Below are 24946 nucleotides of genomic sequence, written 5' to 3' on the forward strand. Positions count from 1 at the left end.
CATGGGAAATAGATGGAGACACGGTAGAAACAGTGTCAGACTAATTTTTGGGGGGCTCCAAAATCACTGCAGATGGTGATTGCAGCCATGAAATTAAAAGACGCTTACTCCTTGGAAGAAAAGTTATGAGCAACCTAGATAGTATATTCAAAAGCAGAGACATTACTTTGCTGACTAAGGTCCATCTAGTCAAGGCTATGGTCTTTCCAGTGGTCATGTATGGATGTGAGAGTTGGACTGTGAAGAAAGCTGAGTGCTGAAGAATTGATGCTTTTGAAGTGTGGTGTTGGAGAAGACTCTTGAGAGTCCCCTGGACTGCAAGGAGATCCAACCAGTCCATTCTGAAGGAGATCAACCCTGGGATTTCTTTGGAAGGAATGATGCTAAAGCTGAAACTCCAGTACTTTGGCCATCTCATGCGAAGAGTTGACTCATTGGGAAAGACTCTGATGCTGGGAGGGATTGGGGGCAGGAGAAGAAGGGGACGACCAAGGATGAGATGGCTGGATGGCATCATGGACTCGATGGACGTGAGTCTGTGTGAACTCCAGGAGTTGGTGATGGACAGGGATGCCTGGCGTGCTGCGATTCATGGGGTCAAAAAGAGTCGGACATGACCGAGCGACTGAACTGACTGAACTGAACTGGAAAAACCATAACTTTGACTAGACAGATCTTTGTCAGTAAAGTAATGTCTCTGCTTTTTAATATGCTGTCTAGATTGGTCATAACTTTTCTTCAAAGGAGCTAGTATCTTTTAATTTCATGGCTGCAGTCACCATCTGCAGTGATTTTGGAGCCCAGAAAAATAAAGTCGAACACTGTTTCCACTGTTTCTCCATCTATTTCCCATGAAGTGATGGGACCAGATGCCATGATCTTAGTTGTTTGAATGTTGAGTTTTAAGCCAGTTTTTTCACTCTCCTCTTTCACTTTCATTAAGAAGCTCTTTAGTTCCTCTTTGCTTTCTGCCAGAAGGGTGGTGTCATCTGCATATCTGAGGTTATTGGTAGTTCTCCCGGCAATCTTGATTCCAGCTTGTGCTTCATCCAGTCCAGCGTTGCGCATGATATACTCTGCATATAAGTTAAATAAGCAGGGTGACAATATACAGGCTTCTTTGTAATCTTTTTTTTTTTCTGACTGCACTGAACAGCATGCAGGACCTAAGTTCCCGCACCAGGGACTGAACCTGTGCCTACCTGCAGTGAGCGTGTGGAGCCTTAACCACTGGAGCACTAGGGAAGTCCAGATTGCCTTTTTAATTTGTTGGTGGTTTTCTTTGCTGTGCGAAAGCTTTTTAGTTTGAAGTAGTCCCACTTGTTTATTTTTGCTTTTGTTTCCTTTGCTTTGGGTGTCAGTTCCTAAAAGTCACCACCAAATTGATGTCAAGGAGTTTACTGCCTATGTTTTCTTCTAGGAGTTTAATGGTACCAGGTCTTCTATTCGAGCCTTTAATCCACTTTGAATTGACTTTTGTGTATGGTGTAAGATAGTGGTTCCACTGGACTGCAAGGGAATTCCCAACAGTTTCATTCTTTTGCATGTGGCTGTCCAGTTTTCCAGCACTACTTATTGAAGAGACCATTCTTTCATCATTGCATATTATTAGCTTCTTTATCCTAAACTGGCCATATATGTATGGGCTTATTTCTGGGGTTTCTCTTCTGATCCACTGATATATGTGTCTATGTTTTATGCCAATACCATACTGTTTTTATTACTATAGCTTTGCAATATAGTCTGAAACCAGGAAGTATGATGCCTCCAGCTTGGTTCTTCTTCCTCAAGATTGCTTTGGCTATTTGGAGTCTTGTTGTACCATACGAATCATAGGACTGTTTGTTCTGTTTCTCTGAAAGATACCATTGGGATTTTGATAGGGTTTATGTTCAGTTTGTGGATGGCTTTGGGTGGTATGGACATTCTAACAGTATCCCTCCAATCCATGAGCATGGGCTATCTTTCTGTTTACTAGTGTCTTTAATTTCTTTTATTGTTGTCATAGTTTTCAGTGTACAAGTTGTTCATCTCCTTGGTTAAATTTATTTCTAGGTATTTTACCCTTTTGACACAACTGGAAGTATTTTCTTAATTTCTCTTTCTGATAGTTTTTTATCAGCGTGTGGAAACGTAGCTGATTTCTGTATATTGATTTTGTATCCTATCACTTTGCTGCTCTGTTTATTCACTCTAACAGTGTCTTTGTGAAGTCTTTGGGGTTTTTATATATAATGTGTTGCATGCCAAGAGAGACAGTTTTACTTCTTCCTTTCCAGTTTGGATGTCTTTTTCTTACTCTGTCTAAGACTTGCAAAACTATATTGAATAAACGTGGCAAGAGTAGGCATCCTTGTCTTGTTTCTGATCTTAGAGAAAAGCTTTCAGCTTTTCACTGTTGAGTATGATGTTAGCTGTCAGCTTGTCATGTGTGGTCTTTATTATGTTGAGGTACATCCCCTTGATACACACATTTTTGAGAGTTTTTTTAAGAGGCAAATGCAAACTATGTGAACATGCTTTTTATTACCATGTTCTCCAGATATCTTAACACATGGCTACTATTTGTGCAACTTTGCCCTGGGCCATCTGGCTTCTAAAAGGTTAATTTTTGGCCCGTGTGGCAGATTAGGGATTCCACTTCCCCAAGTCTACACTTTGTACCAGAACAGCGCTCACCTCTCTTACTTGTGACGAGAACGCCTTATTCTGTTTTCCCCCGCCTTCCTCATATTTTCCCTTAGTAACTTCTGCCACAAAGCCTTCTGCTTTGCTTTGAAGCCCAGTCACTCACTGTCTCCCCACTACCCAACCTTCTGGAAGCTTCTTCCTTTCTTCCACCCCCTTGCTCATTTTGGTCCCTGTTCCTAAGAGTTTTATTCTTTTGGTGCTAGCATAAATGAAAATTTCCTAACTTCCTTTTCAGATTGTTCGTTGTTAGTTAGACACACAGCTGGCTTTGTCTCCTGCAACTTTGTTACATTCTAACAGTTGTAGTGTTGTTTGTTTGTTTGTTTTTACTCTTTAAGGTGTTCTTCATATGAGATCCTTAAGTTCATATCAGCTGCAAACAGAGCTGCAAAACTTCATATTTTACGATTTGGACGCCTTTTCTTTTCTTTTTTCCTAATTGCCCCAGCTAGGACTTCCAGTACAGTGTTGGATACAGGTGGTGGAAATGGGCATCCTCGCCTCGTTCCCCTTAGTCTCACAGGAAAAGCTTTCAGTCTTTGACCACTGAGTATGATGTGACCTGTTTGATATGTGACCTTTGTTATGTTGAGACAGTTTCCTTCTGTTCCACAGCGTGCTGAGGCACCGCTTTTGCCTTTTTCCTTTTTCCTCCATCAGATGGGGACCAGCTGATGACCTTTCCTTCATGTGATAACCTTTCCTGTATTTGGGGATGGGCACGTGAATGAAGGCAGCTTCAGTTTTCCTTCTTCAGAGAATTTGCCCAGGTTCTCTTCCTCTTTCCATTCATTTACCCACTTCTGATGCAAACCTTCATTTTTATTTCTTTATAGTCTTTCTGGCTGTGCTGGGTCTTTGTTGCTACCTGAGGGCCTTCTCTACGTGTGGCGAGTGGGGCTCACTCTTGGTTGTGGTGTATGGGTGGGCTTCTCACTGCGGGGCTTCTTGTGTTGCTGCAGATGGGCTCTAGGGCACGCAGGCTTCAGTAGCTGTGGTGCACTGGCTTTGTTGCTTTGAGGCATGTGGAATCTTCTGGGACCAGAGGTCAAACCCGTGTCCCCTGCCTTGGCAGGAGGATTCTTAGCCGCTGGACCACCAGGGAAATCCAGTGCAAATCTTTTTGAGGCAGCACTGAGTGGCAGGCATGGGCATGGTGCTTCCTCGTCCACAGTAGGTCTCACATGTTTTCTCAGCCTTCACAGGAGCCATCTGACAGAAGAGTGACTTCCGTCTCTGTATTCAGTAGCAGAGGTGCAGAGGGGCTTGCCCAAGGCAGAGCCAGCTCCTTGACTGCTTCGCCCTAGTCTGTTAACCCCAGGCTGCTGCTGTTTCTTTGTCCTGCCCTTAAGCTCTGCTGCTAGCCCCTGGGCAAGTGTCTCTTGCCCTCCTGAGCTGGCTCTCTTCAAGGTGGAAGGGGCCTAGGTCCAACCCTGAAGTCTGCTTTTCTCTCCTTGGTTCACAGAGGTCCTGGGCCTACCTCAAGAAGTGTAAAAACAACATGCGTCCAAATCGTGCTTTGGTGGCTCAGCTGTCAGAGTGGGAGAAGGTTGTCCTCGGAGACATCATCACAGACATCCAGAATCCACCCTACTGATTCTGTGGTCCAGCTATGGGGCCAGGAGAACCTGACTTGGGGGCTTTTTGTGGGTAGTGGGCCAGGGTATGTAGCCAAGGAATAAGAAGGCCTTTGCTGCCTGGAGCCTCGTGTCAGCCTCCTGCAGTGGTTCTTCCTCATTGGTGCCACATAGCAGGTGTTCAGACTCAGCAAGAACCCATCCCGTGGGCGTCTGGATCACCCCCACTGCACTCCCGAGGCTGCCCTGGGAGGAGCATCTGGCTGCCAGAGCAGCTGCCCTCCTGTCTCCCATAACGTGGTCCCTTGGGAGGCTGCCCCGGGGGAGCTCCAAGTCTTCCCCCAGCCTTGTGTTGCTCCACAGGGGTTGTCAAAATGCCCACCCACCGGCAGAGATCCCCAGCCCCAGAGATGCCAAGCCCAGCCTTGGCTCAGGTGCCAGGCTTCACAGCTTTGAGAGACTCATGACACGAGGGCATCTCCTTACCTCATCTCCAGCACTCCTCCATGCTCCCACTGGTCCATTGCTTGTGGGCTGGATCTTTCCTTTTGTTGCTCCCCACTCATTTTTGCCTGGCTATGTTCACCACAAAGAGATTCCCACCCTCCCATCCCCCACACCAGTTCAGTTCAGTCACTCAGTCGTGTCCAACTCTTTGCAGCCCCGTGGACTGCAACACGCCAGGTTTCTCTGTCCATCACCAACTCCCAGAGCTTGCTCAAACTCCTGTCCATTGAGTCGGTGATGCCATCCAACCATCTCATCCTCTGTTGTTCCCTTCTCCCGTCTTCGATCTTTCCCAGCATCAGGGTCTTTTCAGATGAGTCAGTTCTTTGCAGTTCTTTCTGGCCAAAGTATTAGAACTTCAGCTTCAGCATCAGTCCTTCCAATGAATATTCAGGACTGATTTACTTTAGGATTGACTGGTTGGATCTCCCTGTAGTCCAAAGGACTCTCAAGAGTCTTCTCCAACACCATAGTTCAAAAGCATCAGTTCTTCTGTGCTCAGCTTTCTTTATAGTCCAACTCTCACATCCATACATGACTACTGGAAAAACCATAGCTTTGACTAGACAGACCTTTGTCAGTAATGTCTCTACTTTTTAATATGCTGTCTAGGTTGGTCATAGCTTTTCTTCCAAGGAGCAAGCGTCTTTTAATTTCATAGCTGCAGTCACCATCTGCAGAGATTTTGAAGCCCCCCAAAATAAAGTCTCTCACTGTTTCCATTCCAACCCCATGCCAGGGTTTCTAGAAATTCCTCAGGTCTTAAAGGGAGTTTTCCTCAGAAATGGGCTTCCAAGTGAGGGCAGCACCCACCGAAAAAGCCTGGAGTCTACGGACAAGGGGACTGATGGAGAATTTTAACAGGTCTGTCCACGCTCATTCAGCAAACATTTCCACTACCTGGACAGGGCCGAGGCATACAGGTGAGCGCCATGTTGCCTGCTAGGACTCTACAGAGGGTTGGAGGGGCGGCCCCGGACCCCCTCCCCTGACACCCCAGCAGAAGCCTACGCCCTCAAGCAGTGGCTTTCTGCCCAGGGGTTAGGGCTTTTCAGGCAGTAGGCTTTAGTGACCACTTGAACTGGAGCGGAGCCTGGGATGGCTGCAGGTCTTTGGCACCTCCCGGTAAGCAGGGCAGAGACACCGGCAAATTTTCAGCAGGGACACAGTAGGGATTGGCTTTGTGTTTTAGTCAGGGTAGCCTGGTGTCTGTGTGAAGGGGCAGTAGCGGTGAACTTGGAGACAGGGAGACATAAAGAGACCCTCGTAAAAATCCAAGCAAGAGAAGAGGCTCGGAATTGCCTCCCTGCCAAAGAACAGCTTCCCCAGGCGGAAAGTGTTTGAGGCAGAATGCCACCTCCCTGGGCCTTGCTTTACTCGCAGCGTGACCGGCAGGGACACTGCTGGCAGCACCAGCAATTGGCATCCCGCGTAGAGCCCCAGTGGGGAACTGCCGCCGCCCTCCACGCTAGAACTGCCAGGCCAGCGGCTAGCGGAGCCTGTGGCCCCGCCCCAGCCCCGTCCCGGCCCCGGATTGGCTCTGGCTGGGGGCGGGGACAGCGGGCTCGCGGCCCCAGCATTTTCCCCATTGGTGGTCGCGGCGGCGCGAGCCCGGAAGCGGACGGGGGCGGAGGCGGCGGAGGCGGAGGTGCCTCCGGCCGGCCGGGGTTGCGGTGCTGTCCTCGACTCTCGGCTTCTCCGGCCCGCGGCCCGGCCGCAATGCATCCCCCGCCTCCGGGCCCGCTGGGCGACTGCCTGCGCGACTGGGAGGAGCTGCAGCAGGACTTCCACGGCATCCAGGTGAGCGCTAAGGCGGGCTGCCATTGGTTCCGAGCCATGTCTGTCTGGCTCGGGGTCAAGGGTCGGGTAGCCGCGGGTCTGGCTGCGGAAAGCTCGGGGTCGGGGTGGGGGACCGTGGTGTTGCTCCCGACGGCGGCGAGGTCTTGGGTCCCGGTGTCCCCGGTTGGACCCTCCTTTCGGCCTCAAATCAATGTCCGGCGGTGGTATCTTTCTTCCGCGCAGCCGCCGCGACCCCTACTGACCAGGGCAGACCTCCGGTCTCTCGTGAAGATCTCGGAAAGAGGCCCCGACTCCGACTTAGTCCCCTCCCAGGAGAGTCCGAGCTAACCAGGGCCAGTCTTGGGTCAATCACTGAGCAAACGCGCCATGGGCGCTGGCCGGGCCGGCCTTCCCCTCCCTCGGGCCGGGCGGTCTGGGCTGAGTGTGGATGGGGAGCAGGACGGGAGGTCGCGTGGCCTCGGTCCGGAGAAGTGGGATTTAGATGAAGTCCCTGGATGGGGGCGAGGCTGATCCTGGGTGCAGGACAGCTTCCAACCACACAGGACCACGTGGCTGCTGCAGAGAGTGAGGGGAAAGTGGGTGGGCGGGGCCCTGCCGAGAGACCTCATGGGCCTGACAGGGGTGGGAGTCTCTCTGAGACCAGTGGAAGCCAGGCATAGCGGGGGTGGGTATTGTCTGGATCTGGCTGCTATGGGCCGCTGTGCTGTTCTGCGGACAGGTGAACAGGGGAGTGTTGTGGCTGGGGTAGGCCGAGGTGGCCCCTCCTTGAGCATGAGAAACAAACCCCAGCCAGGGTAGAGCCCAGGCCAGCTGGGCACTTGATCAGGCCTTTGCCTCTCTTGGACTGGTTCCAGCCCTTTCCTGTCCACATTGAGCCTCACTGCCCCCTGGCCTGTCCTGGCCAAGTTGCTACCATTTGTGCTTCTCCCCAGGGCCCTGAGCAGGGCAGACCCAGGCTCCCAAGCCTGGGCACCACCATCCTGGCCTCAGCCCCTGCCTGACCTTCCTCACACTGCCCCTTGCCCCCTATCTCCAGGCTGCTTCTTCTCAAGACTCACCCCAGGGGGCAAAGTGCTCTGGGAAGCCCTGGGCCAAAGGTGCTGGGGGGAAGGGTAGAGGAATGGTCTTACAGCAAGAGGTCCAAGGGCTGAAGCCTGGTGACCTTTAACCCAGGAGGAAGATGCTGGGAGTGCCAGAGCAGCAGTCATCTTGGACAGCCTCAGCTCCCCTCTCCCTTGCAGGCTGTCTGGACAGGAGGCTCTGAGAAGGTCATGGATGGCTTTAGGCTGCCTGCTTGGTCCAGACTGTGGACCCGTGTGGGCTTAGAATGCAGACTCAGGATGGGCGGAGAGGGGTGGGAACAACTAGTAAATGGGCTGAGACTAAGAAAACCTTCCAAGAACATGTCTGTTTCTGGGGGCGAGGTGCTGGGGGGCTCCTGGGCTTGCCCGAAGAGCCCTGTCTCCTTGCCTGCCTTGGAGAGAGGACCCTTGGTGCATTCCTGAGGCTGGCTCATCTGGCTGCATCCTTGAAGCCCTGGGCGAATGCGTGCCGCACCCCCTTCCCAGCAGGCTCTGGCTCAGGGGTCCCCTAGCCAGCCTGAGCCTTCCCCCTCCCTGGTCCCCAGGAGACCCACCGGCTGTACCGCCTGAAGCTGGAGGAGCTGACCAAGCTGCAGAACAGCTGTACTAGCTCCATCGCTCGGCAGAAGAAGCGGCTCCAGGAGCTGGCCCTTGTCCTGAAAAAGTTAGGACCTGTCCCCCTGACGTGCTCCCCTGCCCTCCCTCCTCATGTCCCTGGCCGTGGACCGGGGGTGGCTGTCGGGCCTGGTGGGGTAGGGAGCTGGCGCTGCCTCCGAGGTGCCCCTGGGCACGGCTTCTCCCCGCTCTGGGCTCCGTCTGCTCCCCTGCCCCCCAGGGGGACTCTGGCTTCTGACTCTGGCTTCTGCGGCCCCACCTGCAGATGCAAACCCTCCCTCCCGTCAGAGGCCGAGGAAGCCGCGCAGGAGCTGGAAAACCAGATCAAGGAGCGACAGGGCCTCTTCTTCGATATGGAGGCCTACTTGCCCAAGAAGAATGGGTGAGCCGCCCCTCCCCCAAGCTCGGCTCACAGCCCCGTCTCCCTCTGCTTGGTTTCCTGGACCCAAGGGGGCTGTCAGACCTGGTCGTCCCTCAGGGACCGCCTCAGTGACAGTGGCAGCTCACTATGATGACGGGCGCTTTGTGCGGGACGTACGGAGAATCGGGGAGAGCACAGACAGGGGTGCCTCACCACTTGGGAGGCCGGAGAAAGCCTCTTGGGGTAGGTGACGCCTGGGCTGCCTCACAAAGGATTAAGAGGAGGGAGCCGGCTGGACCTGGAGAGGTGCAAACAGCAGGTGTCACGTCCAGAGCATAGGGTAGGAGGTGAAAGGTTGCGGAGAGACCAGCGCAGGAGCCAGCCTGCGGCGCTCCCCTCTGGCCCAGTGGGCAGGAGAAGCGACAGCTCAATTACGCACTTAGATCAGCCGCAGTCGCAGCAGAGGACGCGGCAGAACCCGGGACTCCGGGAAAACAGTCCAGCAGAGAGACCGCGGGGAGAAAGCATGTCCCAGAAGGCAGGGGAGGGAGTGGCCAGCAGCCTGAGATCAGATGGCCCCCCGGGGCCAGTGTGGGGGCCAGCCAGAGGTAACACAGAAGGGGAATGTTTCCTGGAAGTTCGGGTGACCTTGGAGAGAACCGCTTCCAGGAGGGTGGGGCTGGAAAGGTGATATTGGGGAAGACGGAAGAGCCGAGGAGACAGCCAGGTTCAGGCCACGCTTGCGAAGCTTGGAGGTGAGTGGAAGGAGAAACCAGTGCCTGGAAACTAGCAACTAGAGCTCGTCGTGAGGGTTGAGGAGTCGCTTCTGTTTGGGTGTGTGAGTTTGTACACAGAAGGACTTGAGCATCTCTACCTGCTCAGAGGTGGGGCCTGCAGAGGGTGAGACGCGGGAGGGGTGCAGTGTGCACTGGAGGGAAGTCCCTGGGGCGCTGGGAAGGGGTGTCAGGGAGGAGGGGCGTGCAGAGAGGAGGGTGGGGAGGCAGCAGGGAAGATGTCACCTACCTGAAGGTGACAGGGTGGAGGGTTTGGGGGAGGGTTGGCCGGGGCCGCCGCTGGGAATGGGAGAGGGAGGAGCTCGCGGCGAGGCGGAGAGGCAGCCTGGCGTCCAGTCTCAGTCCCCGCTGTGCCCCGTAACCTCTCCGCGGCCTCAGGCCAGTCCCTGAACCACTGTGAGCCCGGGCCTCAGGCTTGCGTGTGAATAGGAGCCCGGACAGGTGCCGCTGCTTGGTACACGGCTATGACTCAAACGAGAGGAGCTTGGATGGGGTGGGTGATGGCACCCTTCGGGGTTGGCAGGAGGTCGCGGTGCGGTCGCGGGTGTGGGTGGCTGCAGTGGGCTTGGGGCTGAAGGCTACTCTCCTCCCCCAGGTTGTATCTGAGCCTGGTTCTGGGCAACGTCAACGTGACACTCCTGAGCAAGCAGGCTAAGTAATTTGTGGTCGCCACGCTCCTTCCCCGCCACCTCCCACCCCGGGCCCCCTCCAGCCTGCCCCAGCCTTCCTGGCCGAGCCTGGGGCTCGGGGGCCACTGCCCGATGGCACCCCAAGCAGCCCGTCGGGAGGCCTGGGTGGGCCCCGCCAGCACCCAGCCTGTGCCATGAGTGTGTGCCCCCAGGTTTGCCTACAAAGACGAGTACGAGAAGTTCAAGCTCTACCTCACCATCATCCTCATTCTCATCTCCTTCACCTGCCGCTTCCTCCTCAACTCCAGGTGGGTGTCCTGCGGGGGGTCTGGCCCCCTGGACCCTCTCGAGGTGCCAGCACCCACCCTCTGCACCTCTGCCCACAGGGTGACAGACGCTGCCTTCAACTTCCTGCTGGTCTGGTATTACTGCACCCTGACCATCCGTGAGAGCATCCTCATCAACAACGGCTCCCGGTGGGCGAGGGCGGGGCCCAGCCCCCGGCGGGTTCGGGGGGAACGCCCCTGGGGCTGCCCTGCAGAGTGGGGGGCAGGGGGTGCTGTGGCTGAGAAGCAGGGTGGTACTGGCTCCTTCCCACTGCAGCCCCACTTCCTGCCCCCCGAGCCCCGATCCTGGGGCTGAGGGGACAGGGGTGACGGCGTCTCCCTGACGCAGGATCAAAGGCTGGTGGGTCTTCCATCACTACGTGTCCACGTTCCTGTCGGGAGTCATGCTGACATGGTGAGCGGGTCGGCTTGGTCCCAGGGCCTCGGGGGAGTGAGGGGCAGGGAGAAGGGGGGCGTCCCTGAGCCCCCCCCCGCCCTCTGCTTTCTGCTCTCAGGCCCGACGGCCTCATGTACCAGAAGTTCCGGAACCAGTTCCTGTCCTTCTCCATGTACCAGAGTGAGTGTCTCCGAGGTCCCTGCTCTGCTTAGGACTCGCCCCCCGGGAAGGGCGGGCAGGGGCTTGGGGCTCCAGCCCGGTCCTGATGCCCCCACCCCGCCTCAGGTTTCGTGCAGTTCCTCCAGTATTACTACCAGAGCGGCTGCCTGTACCGCCTGCGCGCCCTGGGCGAGCGGCACACCATGGACCTCACTGTGGGTGAGTCAGGCAAGGCCGCCCTGCCCCGTGGTCCTGCCGGGGCGCCGCGAGGGCCTGTCCTTGCCTCTGGCTTGGGCTCTGAGTGACGGGGCCTCTCTGCCCCGCTGTGCCCCTGCAGAGGGCTTCCAGTCCTGGATGTGGCGGGGCCTCACCTTCCTGCTGCCCTTCCTCTTCTTCGGACACGTAAGTTGTATCTGAGCCCCCCGTCCACCTGGCTGTCTCGAGCGGGGACTGTGTGTAAGAGCCCCCTCCCTCCCAGTTCTGGCAGCTTTTTAACGCGCTGACGTTGTTCAACCTGGCCCGGGACCCCGAGTGCAAAGAGTGGCAGGTGAGCCGGGCCCTTGCCTGGGGAGGACGCGGGGAGGGCCGCCTGGCTCCCGTCCTGACCCCGATTGCTCCCCCAGGTGCTCATGTGCGGCTTCCCCTTCCTCCTCCTCTTCCTTGGCAATTTCTTCACCACCCTGCGGGTCGTGCACCAGAAATTCCACAACCAGCTGCATGGGAGCAAGAAAGAATGAGGCTGGGCCCTCCCTGCCCAATGGCACCCCTGGCCCGGAAGGGGCTTCTGAACCTCTGTGTGGAGGGGGTGGGGACTCCTCGTGTCCAGGAGGGTCTCGTCTGCCCTCCCCTGGGTTTTGTGGGCTCCGTGGGCCCTGAAGGCGTTGCTGGAGAGGAGGACCTGGGCGCCAGTGGCTTGAATAAAGGAAGACAGCTCCGAGAGCCTCGGTGTATGTGCTCCTGCGGGTGAGACGGGCTTGGGGGTCCTGTGCTGCCACCGCTTGGGACCTGGGGGCCCCCGAGGTGTCTCTGGGGTCTGAGCTAAGGAGACCCAGGTGGAGGCCTCAGATCTGTGCAAGCACTGCCGAGTAAATACAGAAAACAGAACTTTATTCCAAGGGCCAGAGGTTATTTAAAATTATTTACACTCATCGAAAATCACAGGGAGGGGCCAGGCCTCATCAGTTGACAGGCGGACCCCTGTGTTCAGCCACTGAGGGCCGCGAGGTGCTCACATACCTCAGCCTGTCACCCTCAGCTGCGCCCCCTGGGCTGACCGGAGGGCACGGTTTGGGCTGTGAGCAGCCTCTGTTCTGGGCCTGCCTCCGGGGCCGCACCCGGCAGAACCACCCAGGAGACGGCAGAAGCGAGTGAGGCGCGTGATTACAGGATGGGGAGGCAAGTCTGTAGGGCATGAGCGGCGGAGCAGGGCGGGCAGCCTAGCTCCACACGTCCAGGGAGTAGCGGCCCTTGGTCATCAGCTTCTTGACGTAGTCCACGGCCTGGGCCTGCTCCATGGCCCCCTGCTCGGCCACGATGTCATAGAAGGTGTTCTGCACGTCTCTCGCCATGTTCCGAGCGTCCCTGCGCGCAGGACGGAGGAGGCACTGGGGGAGGGCCCTCCACGGGCAGGCCAGCCTCCCGCCCCGGGCCTCTGCCCCACTCACCCCCCAACTCACGCCCCCTCGTCAGCCCCACTCACCCCTCCACTCACCCCCGCCTCTGCCCCACTCACCCCCCCTCCTGCCCCCCTCACCCCCCACCTCTGTCCCCCTCACCCCCTCCTCTGCCCTCCTCACCCCCCTTCTTGCCCCACTCACCCCACTCCTGCCCCACTCACCCTGCTCCTGCCCCCCCGTCGGCCCCACTCACCCCTCCTGCCCCCCTCACCCCCCCCACTCACCCGCACACGTAGATGTGGGCGCCCCCGTCGTGGATGAGTTTCCATAGGTGCTCCTTGTCCTTCTTGAGTAAGTGCTGCACGTAGACCTGGGGGCGGGGTTGCCTATGAGGGAGGCCGATCGCCCCCCGCACCCTCCCACCCTGGGGCCTGGCCCCGGCCTCACCTTCTGGGGCTGCTCCCGGGAGAAGGCCACGTTGAGCTGGGTGAGGGTGCCATCCTTGTGGAAGCCGGCCAGCTCCTCGCGGTACAGATAGTCCTCGTCAGAGCGCCGGCAGCCGTAGTAGAGAAGCGTCTCGCCCACCTCCTTGCCTGGGGCGGGGGCGGCCGGGTGAGTGAGGGGCCCCAGGCCCAGGCCCCTGCCCGGAGCCCCCCTGGGCCGCACACTCACCCTGCTGCCTTAGCCAGGCCCGCTCCTGGATGAAGCCTATGAAGGGGGCGACCCCGGTGCCGGGGCCCACCATGACGACGGGCGTGGTGGCCTTGAAGGGCAGGCGGAATTGGGACTTGCGCACGTACATGGGCACCAGGGCCCGGCCGCCGTTCTCCCCGGCCGGCTCCTTGGCCCGCAGCCAGCTGGTGGCCACGCCCTTGTTGATGCGGCCCGTCTTGGTTTCGTACTCCACGGCCACGGCACAGATGTGCACGGAGTTGGGGTGGACCTGGGGGTGTGCAGGGGTGAGCGTGGCGGTGCCCGGGGCCCCTTCCCTCCTGCCACCCACCCCATCACGGGGTCCCTGCTCATAGCCCCTTCCTGGCAGCCGGCCTGACTGGCTCTTGGCACCAGGGCCGGAGGGCAGGGTGCGATCTTACGGTCCAGCCTTCTGGATACACAGCCCAGGAGTCTTGAGCAAAGTGCCCGCGGACGTGGGGCAGAGCTGGGGCTGCGGCCCAGGGACCCGGGGCTCTCTGCGGAGCCAACACTGTCTTCTCTATGGGGCTGGGCCCGGAGCCCCCACCTTGGAGGACGAGGCGATGGAGTAGTAGCGGGCCTGGAGACGAGGCAGCAGCTCACACAGGTGGTCGATGGGGGGCCGCAGGGATGGGTAGTCCTGCAGGATGGCCAGGATGTGCCGCCGAGCCTCCAGCACCCACCTCAGGTACAGCTCCTGGGGACACAGACGTGGGTGAGACGGCGAGCGGCCCAGGGGCCCAGGCAGCTCGGGGAATGGCCAGGCTTGGGGGGCTGGCGCTCCAGGTGTTGGGGCGCCGGGGGCAGGCCCACCTTGCCCTCGCCCGATGAGGAGGCCATCTTGCGCAGCTGCTCCTGCTCGGCGGGCTCCGAGGCGTACTGGGCCAGCTCGTAGAGCACGTTGGTGCGTGGCGGGTTGGTGATGTCCAGGTAGTAGGTGAGGGCCGTGCGGTAGGAGGTGGGGCAGGGGAAGGGGTGCTTCTTGTTGGACTCCTCTGCAAGGAGAGGGCAGCAGGGTGAGGGATAAGGGGCCACCCCAGGGTGGGTGGGGTGCCACAGGGAAGGGGTGGGCCAAGTCTTGGTGGGCAGAAAGCAGAGCCAGCTCTCTCGGGGTCTTCCTTGGCTTTGGGGCAAGGCCTGAGGCGCCTGGCTACTAGACAGGCAGTCTCATCAGAAGCAGGACACTGCTGGGGGCGGCCTGTCACTGTCCCTATCCAGGACAGTCACTGCTCAGAGAGGGTGGCTGAGGGGGAGCCCCCTGGTGGGGCCTGCCTGCCTGTGGGCTGAACCTGGTCCACCGTGGGGGCTCCAGGCTCTGACGGTGAGATGCCAATACTGGGCCTTCAGCTGTGATGACAGCCCCCTTTTTATTCTTGGACGCAAGCAGAGGTTGGTGCATGGGGCGCCCACATGCCAAGCTTTTGGGGCGGCATCTTGTACACTCAAGTCGCTCCACCAGCCCTTGCCAAGCGGGCTTCCACTGCCATAGTCAACAGGCCGGCTTTACTGACACCTACCCACAGCCAACCTTTGACTGTGTGGATCACGATCAACTGTGGAAAATTCTGGAAGAGATGGGAATACCAGACCACCTCACCTGCCTCTTGAGAAACCTGTATGCAGGCCAGGAAGCAACAGTTAGAACTGGACATGGAACAAAAGACTGGTTCCAAATAGGAAAAGGAGTACGTCAAGGCTGTATATTGTCACCCTGCTTATTTAACTTCTATGCAGAGTACATCATGAGAAATGCTGGGCTGGAAGAAGCACAAGCTGGAATCAAGATTGCTGGGAGAAATATCAATAATCTCAGATATGCAGATGACACCACCCTTATGGCAGAAAGTGAAAAGGAACTAAAAAGCCTCTTGATGAAAGTGAAACAGGAGAGTGAAAAAGCTGGCTTAAAACCAAATGAAGATCATGGCATCTGGTCCCATCACTTCATGGGAAATAGATGGGGAAACAGTGGAAACAGTGTCAGACTTTATTGTTTCAGGCTCCAAAATCACTGCAGATGGTGACTGCAGCCATGAAATTAAAAGATGCTTACTCCTTGGAAGGAAAGTTACGATCAACCTAGATAGCATATTCAAAAGCAGAGACATTACTTTGCCAACAAAGGTCCATCTAGTGAAGGCTATGGTTTTTCCAGTGGTCATGTATGGATGTGAGAGTTGGACTGTGAAGAAAGCTGAGCGCCAAAGAATGGATGCTTTTGAACTATGGTGTTGGAGAAGACTCTTGAGAGTCCCTTGGCCTGCAAGGAGATCCAACCAGTCCATTCTAAAGGAGATCAGCCCTGCATTTTCTTTGGAAGGAATGATGCTAAAGCTGAAACTCCAGTACTTTGGCTACCTCATGCGAGGAGTTGACTCATTGGAAAAGACTCTGATGCTGGGAGGGATTGGGGGCAGGAGGAAAAGGGGACGACAGAGGATGAGATGGCTGGATGGCATCACCGACTCGATGGACGTGAGTTTGAGTGAACTCTGGGTGATGGTGATGGACAGGGAGGCCTGGCGTGCTGCGATTCATGGGGTCGCAAAGAGTCGGACACGACTGAGTGATTGAACTAACTAACCAACCCACGGCCAGGCCAGAGGAGGGCTGGACCCAGGAGTGACTCCACCTCCTAGAGGCACGACCGCAGGGGTGTTGACTCCTGTGCACCAACGAGCCCCAGAGAAGCACAAGGCTGCCAAGCCACCCAGAGAGGAGAGGGCCTTGGCCCAGGACGGATCAGCCTTGAGGGCTGTGGGCCTAGCTTTGGGGGAAGGGTTGAACTCCTTACTGAAGCATGACCTACATACGGTGTACAAGTCACACAAGCAGAGCTTGATGGATTTTCGCGAACTGAACGCCGTTGTGTACCCAGCGCCCACATCAAGCAGCAGGTGTTCCCCGCGCCCAGGCACCCTCAGAAACGGGGGCTCAGGCCTCGCACCACAGGCAGGTGTGGGCACGCCTTCTGAAGTCCCACTTCTGCCTCGCCTTCTGAGCCTCTGCAGCCCTCTCTCACAGCAGCCCTTGGCAGAGAAGGGCCCCCACCACAGGGGCTCAGGCACTCCTGGGAGAGAGTGAGCACCGACAACACCCTCACCCCCAGAAAGACGCTGCTTCAGACGGCACAAGGCCTCCCCCGCCCCCCGCAGTGGGAGGAAGACCAGTCCGTGGCCCACAGGCCAGCAGGTCCCCTGCCAGCACGAGCAATTCCAGTGCAGACCAGCCCCCTTTCCTGTCCTCTCAAGGTTGACTCTGGAGCCTTGAGAGGTGAGGAGGAGCAGCCCAGGCTCGGGTCACCGAGGACACGGGTGGGCGAGTGGGACAGGGCCAGGCTGAGGTGGGCCCCAGGTCGGTGGACAGTGTGGGGCGCTGGGGGGTCACAGTCAGAGGCTCAGGGCAGGGGTGCAGGCTGAGCACCCTCAGTGGACCTAGAGGCTGTCAGGATTGTTGCCTCGGAATCCCTGTGCACAGGTGAGGAGACCCTGGAGCTGGAGGGGCCTGCGGTGGCTGGCTGTGGCTCTCTTCCCCATAGGACATGGGGCTGCGTGGGCAGCTGGGCCTGGCTCTGTCTTCGGGCCCCCATTCCCTCAAGGGGGTATGGCAGTGAGGGGATAGGGAGCCCCAGAAGGGAACCTGCCAGACCCTACAGCTGCCTTCTCCCCCTGCCTCCTGGTTTGCTCCGCAACTTGCCCCTCAGGTCGTGGGTATGAGGGCTTCCAGGATACCAGGCTTTAGGTCTAAGCAGAAACTCAACCTCTGGGCCTTGCCAGGGGACCCATTCCCACCAGCGCCCTCAGGCCCAGGTAGAGGGGAGGCCTGGGACCCAGGACTCACCATCAAGGTTGTTCAGGGACATGATGACGTCCAGGTCAGCACCCAGGATCTCGCCAAGCTGGTTCACCAGGGCAGAGTCATTAGCCGGATAAACAGCCACATGGTCCCCAGACTCATACCTGGGGGTGATGCGAGGCTCAGGGGAAGGGTGGAGGGCAGCTCTGTGTGGGAACAGGAGGCCTGGGCGAAAGCTTTGGGGAGGGGCGTGGCGGCAGCTGGTACCTGATTTTGGAGTCCGAGATGTCTAATTCCAGGTGCATGAGGTGTCGCTCGGTTCCCTGGTTCAGCTTCCGGTTGGTGGTGACGACAGCCAGAAACGGGTTCTTGGCGTCGAAGGGGCTGGGTGGGGAGAGCAGTGCAGTGACTGGCCAGGCCTCTGAATCTCCACACCCACAAGGACCCTCCCGACCACACAGAACACGGGGAACCTCAAAGCTGGCCTCCTGGGTCATGAGAAAACCTCTCCAGTGAGGTAAAGGGCTTTCCCAGCCCCCGCCCAGGTAGTGCTCCTGGCACCTGCAAGGGGGCAGAGCTGGGTTATCAGTGTCCCTGTCTACAGACAGAAACTGAGGCTGGTCTGAAACCTGGGGGCCCTCCACACCCGGTACCCACTGGTGGGCAGAGCACAAAGAGGGCCTGGCCCAAGAAGGTGGTTCCATAAGACGGAGGAAGGGCCTGGGTCCTGAGTGACTGCCCAGGGCTGCATGGGACAGGCTTTCCCACTGGGAAGTCACTGAAATGGGCTGTTGGCTGCAATTGCAGGGGCTGCCTAGAGTGGGGCTGCTGGAGGGTCAAGGAGGACCTTCCTGGGCAGCTCAAGGAGGTGTCTGGGTGGGGCCAGGTGCAAGTGAGGGGCCCCAGAGAGGAACACTTCAGACAAAAAGGTCCAGATATGGAGGCAGATTTGAAGGAAGCGAGCCCTTTGGTCAAGGTTCAGCCTAGACCCAGAGCTGAACTCGCTACATCTTGGTCCAGGAAGTGGTGGGCATCCCCCACCCCCGGATATTTAACAGGCAAATGAAGTACAAACTGAGCAAGTGCCAGTCTCCCCGAGGCCACGCTCTGGACCAAAGGACCACCAAGAGGGGAGGGGTCCCCAGGGCCCTGGGCTCGGAGCAGCCTCCCGTCTCTCTGCTCCAGGCCTCGTGCCCTCCTCTGGGGCAGAAATGGGCATGTGGGTGGCCCCAGCCAGGCCCCTTCCCGATGGAGGGAATGAGGAAGACCACGGGATGGGGCCTGGGAGGAAAGGCCTCGTGGAGACACACGGGACGGCCAGCCGTCTGGGCCCCAGCCACGCTCTTGACTCACGGTTTCTGGTTCTCATAGCTCTTCAGGCGGCCCATCTCGCCCGTGTACACCTTGGCCATGTCCATGTCCGTGTGGACCATGAGTTCGTACTGGCGAATGCTGGAGCGGGGAGACCCAGAGTGAGGCTGAGGGCTGGGAGGGCCAGGAGGCTAGGGGAGGGTCCCCAGGAGGGAGTGAGGCTGTGAGACCATGGGGCATGCCTGGGGGACGCGGGGCCAGGCATGACCCACAAGGAAGGAGATGTGTGAGTGCGGGGCAGGTAGGAGAGGTGGGGCAGCTGGGCCAGCAGGCCCGAGGAGGCCTGGAAGCCCACTCTGACCCTCGCGTGCGGGCACAGCCCAAGTGCCTGGGCCTGGGCCCTTTCCACACCCTGACTGAGCTTCCCCCAGCCCCACTGCGCCCACCAGGCTGGTTCCCCACCCACGGCACCAGCTGCACGCACTCACCTGGACTCCTCTCCGGTGGCTTCCACCCCGAAGTGCTCGCACACAGCCGGCCAGAACTGTTCTCGCCACGTGATGAAGTCCTCCTCCAGGCTGTGGACCGGAGGGGATGAGCCCGGGGCCAGATGGGGCTGCCAGGCCAGGCCTGGACTCTCTGTCCCCTGGCTCCCCCGCAAGCTCGAAGGTTCATTTCACACCAGCCCACCCAGTGATGTAACCCAGGGCAGCAGGAAGTGTCCAGAGGGTCTGCGGTAACCACGGGAAGCCCTGTCAGCTGGGTGAGCTGGAAGGGTGTGGACAAGCAAAGAAGGAGGGCCTGGTGATGGGGGACTGGCCTTCCCTCCCCATGGTGGGGCAGGTCACAGGGGTGCGCGGACACTATGGCTCTGCCCTGCCCTCCTGGGCCCCGGCCAGCCTGAATCTGTGGCTCCTGACACTTGACAGCCTGGGTGGGGGTTGAGGGTGGGGCTCAGGGTGGGGGACTCACTTCCCGTCATCGTCGCCCAGCCCCAGATCAAAGATTCGCTGGGCCCCGAGCTGTTCCAGCCGCTTGTCCACGTACTTGCCCATGGCGTTGAAGTGCTCGTAGGTCTTGTTCCCAAGGGCAAACACCTGTGTGGATGAGGGGCCAGGGTCAGCGGGTCCGGCCAGACACCTCGTACGGGGAGGTCCCGGACCAGCTTTGTTTCATGGACCCACAGCTCAGGCTCCTCCGTGGCCACCTTGGCCTGGACCCTGGCAGCTGCAGGGTGTTCACCCCACCCGATCCCTTGCCCAGCCGAATCTTGGTCAGCCCACTCCTCCTTTCTTGCCTTTTGTCTCTAGAAGCTAATGCCCCTGGGCACGGTGGGGCTGGGACACGGGAAGGGGGCTCTTAGTGCCGGGTTGGGCAGAAGAGGGGTCATCACGTGAGCCCTTCCTGGGATTCCCGCCTACAAGCTCCCTGCCAGGCCCAGGCTCTGCAGATCAAGGTGAGAACTGGAGGTGTCCTCTTGGACACGAGCTTCTGGAGGTCGCACGAGCCCACACAGGTGACTCACCGCATACTTGACCCCAGAGAGGTCCACATCTGTCTCCTGGAGCCAGTCGTAGAAGTCCTGGGCGTTGTCGGTGGGGTCCCCCTCACCGTAGGTAGCCATACAGAACACGGCCAGAGCTTTCTCAATCTCTGGTAGGCTGCTCAGGTCGGCCTGGGGGGACAAAGGCAGGGCCAGGCCAAGTGACCGTGACTGAGCCGGCCCCCAAGTGCAGACAGGCGAGTCCTGGGCTCAGGGGAACGGAGTGCTTCTCAAGAGCGAACGGACAGCAGGCACAGAAGAGCACGGCGAGGGCCTGGGTGTGGACAGCAGCAGCGGGGTTCCAGCCCAGGAGTGGGCACGTGGGACACGCTGCCACCTCTGGGGCACCTCAGCACCCTACAGAGTCCCGGGGAGCCTGAGCTAATGTGATTCCTAACCAACTGTCTGCCAACTCAATACCCAGGTCCTAAGACAGAGGGATAGTGGTGCCATCCCCAAGACCGAAGGGGGCGTGTGTGTGGAGTAGGCGGGGGCTGGTTTGGTTTGGGTGAAGGAGGGGCACAGGTGGGAAGCAGCTGGCACTCAGAAGACAAGGCTTCTCAGGAAGTTCATTCATCACGTTGGAGCCCACGTGATGACTGGCAATGAGCCTGCCCTCCCCAAGCCCAGACACACGAGTTTACAGCCTCCGAGCAAAGGTGAGCTGCAGGGTTGCCAGAGATGGCTCGTCCAACACCCTCATCCCCTCCCTGTAGATGAGGCCCCCAGTGCGGGGCTGGGCCAGGTCCCCTAGGCAGTCGGGCGAGCGGGGTTAGAGTCCAGACACACCCCCGGCTCCTGAGTCCGGCCCCCCTGACACTGCAGTCCAGGAGATGGGGGTTGAGGGAACACGAGAGACGGTTCCTCTCCTGACCTGCTGAGACCCTGTCATTTTTTAAGCCATACCCAATCCACGAGGTGCCCAGGTCCCCTCTGTGGGCACCTGCCCAGCGCTTGTGGAGCCTGCAGCATGGAGAGCCGCAGGCAGCGCACCTGGACACACCTGGGCCAGGGGCTCTTTATGTCTGGAGGCTGCCTGGCTGCTGGGACAAATGACAAGAGGTACCCAATCCCGCCTGTCCCTTTGCCTAACTCTGCCCTCCTGTCTCCACGATCCCGACGCGCCTGCCTTAACACTCTGGACCGCACTGCGCGGGAGGAAGGGGCCGGAGCGCGGCGGGCACTCACCAGATCATATTCCTCGGGGTCAGCTGCCATGCCCCGCATCCCATAGCGGTGGGCGTCCTTGGACAGGCGGTTGGCAAACTCCTCAGCAGTCCCCGTCTGGGAGCCATAGAACACGATGATGTTCCTGCCCTAGAGATGGCCGGACACACGGGGTCAGTGAGGGGCCAAGAGCCACAGGCTTCACTGGAGACTCAACGTGACCACAGGGGCAGGCGGGTCCCTAAGGGCACCCTCTTTCTTTCCTCCTTCAGGTCCTTTCTAAGCCACCCTTGGGCCAACATCTCACTGCCACAGCCACTGCAGCGGGTGGGGTCACAGGCCACCCAGCCGGCTTGAGCCGAAGCCACCAAGGTAATCCAACACACACAGCTGCTCAAAGTCACAGATCTTTAAATGACGCTTGAAAACAGCAGAAAGGACGTTCAGTAAAAAACAACAAAAAAACGTGAAGTGACCAAAGACTACATATAGCATAATCCAGTTGTTACATATCCACCCGATGTGTGTGTGTGCACAGTTTTAGCATAATCCAGTTACATATCCACCCAACGTGTGTATGTATGTGCACAGTTTTAGCATAATCCAGTTGTTACATATCCACCCGACGTGTGTATGTATGTGCACAGTTTTAGCATAATCCAGTTGTTACATATCCACCCGATGTGTGTGTGTGCAGAGTTTTAGCATAATCCAGTTGTTACATATCCACCCGACATGTGTGTGCACAGTTTATACACATTCAGGTAGAAAGGAAAAAAGAACGGCATGAAATATACCAGGAGTCTCTAAGTGGGAAATATGGGTGAGTTTTCCTGGGTGTTTGCAGAAGTAATCACAAATGCTTTATAAAAACCTAGACAGTGGGGGGAGGTACCCCATCTAGACTGGCCCACAGGCTCTGACTGCCCTCCTCCCACAGCACCCTCCGCAGCAGCTCTGGAAAAGCCCCCACTCCATCCCCCAGACTCCCTGCACTCAGGGACGCAGCAGACTGGTCCAGCCAACGGGATGCGCTCTGCAGGACCCGGAATGTGGAAGCAAGGCACAGGCCACCTTCCGGTGGGCCCCTTTCTGCAGACCTCAGCAGCAGGCCTTCCAGTGCCCAAACTGCCTAGAGGGGTCTCTGGTCTGGCTCAAGCCCTGACTGACAGCTGCAGGTGACGAAAGTAAAACGCAGGGGTCACAACTGCTGTGCAGTGTTCTCATACCTCGTTCATTTCCTGAATTTTCTTACAAATCATTTCAAAAGGTATTTTAAAATGATGCTTATGATATCAAGGAAAGGAAAGTCAACATGATATAAAACAATAGTTATGGTAGCATCAAAATACATAAAGAACCTAGAAATAAGCCAAACAAGAACCATGTAAGAAGCCACTGAGTGACAAGGGGCTTCCCAGGTGGCTCAGTGGGAAAGACTCTGCCTGCCAAGGCAGAAGCTGCAGGAGGCTCTGGTGTGATCCCTGGGTCAGGAGGATCCCCGGAGAAGGGAATGTCTACCCACCCCAGTATTCCTGCCTGGGAAATCCCATGGACAGACAGCCTGGTGGGTCGCAGTCCATGGGGTTGCAGAAGAGTCAGGTATGACTTAGCGACTAAACAACAACAATAACAAAAACTGAGTGACAAAGGGCCCAGCCGAGTGGAAAGACCCTCCGATTCTGCACAGAGAGGCTCAACGTGCAGGGTGCCGGTCCTCCATCCTGGACAGAAATAACACGATCCTGACAAAAACTGGTACAGCTCTTTTTTTTCATCAACAACATGATCCTAAAAATCTTGTAGAAAAGTATGAACCCGTTGCTGGAACATCATCTGGCAGCAGAAAGGGAAGAAGTGCTCGCACTTACTACAGCACGGACAAACCCTGCAGACACGATGCTCAGGGAGAGGCCGCGAAAGGCCACGCGCTGTGTGCTTCCACACACGGAACGTCTGGCACAGGCAACTCCACAGAGGCGAGCAGATGCGTAGCCGCCGGGGGCTCGGGGTTGGGGACGGGAGTGACGACTAAGAACACAGTGTTTCTTTTGGGTAAGATGCAAATGTTCTAAAACTGGTTGTGGTGATGGCTTGTGCAACTGAGAATACACTAAAAAATCACTGGTGTGTAAGCTTTAAATTGGAGAACTATATGAGATATGAATTAAATCCCAGTAAAACTGCAATCCAAAATAAGTGAATACACATGAAGTAAAAGCTAGGAAAAGTGAAAAATAAGAGTGATGGGGAGAGGGAGGAAGTGCTTAGTGCTACAGATATTAAAACAAGTTATAATAATTAAACAGTATGATATTGTTTATACACAGACAGCTGGATCAAAGTATCAGAATAGGAAAATGTAGAAATAGACTCAAAAACCAATGAGAATTACATTTATGACCAAACTAATGGGGAAAAGATGGACTTTATTACATGGAATATAGACAGCTGAGTAAAAACGTGTTGGACCCAAACCTTACATCTTACACCAGGATAAATTCCCTACAGACTGAATTTTAAATATGAAAACAGAAATCATAAAGATACAAGAGAAAACATGGAAGAATTGCTTTATCTCTTTAGAGTGGGGAAGCCTTTTACATGATGACTCAAAGTCCAGTAGTCAAAGAAAGAAAAGTAAAACGGACTATGGAATTTTTACATGGCAAAACAAACACACAATAAGCTGAGTAACACACAAACTATCAACTGGGGAAAATATTTTTAAGTCATATCACAGACAAGGGGTTAACTTCCCTAATAATTTTAAGGAATTTCTTGAGAAAGATCAATCCCAACAGAAAAGTGGGCAAAAGAGCTGAACAGAGAATCTATTAAAAAAGAAAAAAGAAAAGCCATCCCATAACATGAGAATTTGCTTTAATTCATTCATAGAAAAAAATGCAAATTAGAACTACAGAGATTAAATCTTTTTTTTAACCTCGAAAATGGGTAAAATCCCAAACTCTGATAGTAGACTGTTGGCAAAGCTGTGAAGGAATAGATTTTCTCACACCCTGCTAGTGACTGCCCTGGTGTGAACCCTGTGGGGTGGGGTGCAATTTGGCAGCTTCTACCACAAACACATGTACCTTTTGACTCAACAATTCCACATTTGGTACTGTACTGTATTTGCAAGTATGCAAACTGATCTACGTGGTCACAGTGGCTCTCTCTGAAAGAGCTAAACGAAAGTCATTCTGTCGTGTCCGACTCTTGGTGACCCCATGGACTATACCGTCCATGGAATTCTCCAGGCCAGAATACTGGAGAGGGTAGCCTTTCCCTTCTCCAGGGGATCTTCCCAATCCAGGGACCGAACCCAGGTCTCCCGCATTGCATGCGGATTCTTTACCAGCTGAGCCACAAGGGAAGCCACAAAAGAAGAGCTAAAGATAAGCAACATTCCAAACGCCCATCAACAAGGCAGTGTTAAAGCAAATTACAGTACTTGTGGCCACGAGTGGAATCATTATGCAATTATAATAAAGGATGAGGGAGGTATCTCTGAATTGCTCTGAGGCAATCTCCAAGACATTATTATTAAGTGAGAAAAAAAAAAAAAGGTCCATAGCAGTGTGTGCAATATGCCACTTTTTGTGTTTATAAAGTAAAAAAAAAAAAGTTTATTTGTTTTCATTACACGCACAGAAAGAAGTTCTAAGAACGGTGATGGGTGACAGGGACAGGAAAGGAGCTTTCCACCTGAATAGTTTGTGTTTTGGATCTAACCACATGAATGAAGTGCCATGTCATAAAACTCGATACTTAAATAAACAAAAACAAAGAGAGAGAACTGTAGCTGCGTTAGGACCACAGCCCTGTGAGGTGGACAGGCTCGCGGACACAGCCTGGTCTGGGAGGAAGGAGACGGGCGGCG

The 24946-nt window shown here is 56.4% G+C and overlaps 3 protein-coding genes across 4 annotated transcripts in view; 2 read left to right on the top strand and 1 right to left on the bottom strand.

The window, feature by feature from the left end:
• Positions 1 to 4288, top strand: part of STYXL1 (serine/threonine/tyrosine interacting like 1) — a 29895-nt gene extending 25607 nt beyond the window's left edge. Inside the window, exon 9 of the mRNA XM_068969158.1 lies at positions 4157 to 4288. Coding sequence (XP_068825259.1) covers positions 4157 to 4288 — 132 coding nt within the window. The remainder of the gene's footprint in view (positions 1 to 4156) is intronic.
• Positions 4289 to 6442: 2154 nt separating this feature from the next.
• Positions 6443 to 11773, top strand: TMEM120A (transmembrane protein 120A). The gene is made up of 12 exons (XM_068968884.1): positions 6443 to 6575; positions 8203 to 8321; positions 8538 to 8654; positions 10023 to 10082; positions 10269 to 10364; positions 10443 to 10532; positions 10732 to 10797; positions 10898 to 10959; positions 11065 to 11157; positions 11276 to 11340; positions 11417 to 11485; positions 11562 to 11773. Exons 1-12 carry the CDS (start codon positions 6495 to 6497, stop codon positions 11673 to 11675), a joined length of 1032 nt encoding a protein of 343 aa, XP_068824985.1. The 5' UTR covers positions 6443 to 6494; the 3' UTR covers positions 11676 to 11773.
• Positions 11774 to 12038: 265 nt separating this feature from the next.
• Positions 12039 to 24946, bottom strand: part of POR (cytochrome p450 oxidoreductase) — a 54786-nt gene continuing 41878 nt past the window's right edge. For both annotated transcript variants that reach the window (XM_068968883.1, XM_068968882.1), the window contains exons 4-16: positions 21085 to 21213; positions 19879 to 20028; positions 19326 to 19450; positions 18842 to 18931; positions 18396 to 18494; positions 17310 to 17426; positions 17088 to 17206; positions 14061 to 14242; positions 13795 to 13944; positions 13227 to 13497; positions 13002 to 13147; positions 12839 to 12924; positions 12039 to 12519 (exon numbers count right to left, since the gene is read on the bottom strand). In XM_068968883.1, coding sequence (XP_068824984.1) covers positions 12375 to 12519; positions 12839 to 12924; positions 13002 to 13147; positions 13227 to 13497; positions 13795 to 13944; positions 14061 to 14242; positions 17088 to 17206; positions 17310 to 17426; positions 18396 to 18494; positions 18842 to 18931; positions 19326 to 19450; positions 19879 to 20028; positions 21085 to 21213 — 1809 coding nt within the window. In that variant the 3' untranslated portion in view covers positions 12039 to 12374. The remainder of the gene's footprint in view (positions 12520 to 12838; positions 12925 to 13001; positions 13148 to 13226; positions 13498 to 13794; positions 13945 to 14060; positions 14243 to 17087; positions 17207 to 17309; positions 17427 to 18395; positions 18495 to 18841; positions 18932 to 19325; positions 19451 to 19878; positions 20029 to 21084; positions 21214 to 24946) is intronic.

The sequence above is a fragment of the Capricornis sumatraensis genome, chromosome 3, assembly GCF_032405125.1.
Source record: "Capricornis sumatraensis isolate serow.1 chromosome 3, serow.2, whole genome shotgun sequence".
Classification (NCBI taxonomy): Eukaryota; Metazoa; Chordata; class Mammalia; order Artiodactyla; family Bovidae; genus Capricornis; species Capricornis sumatraensis.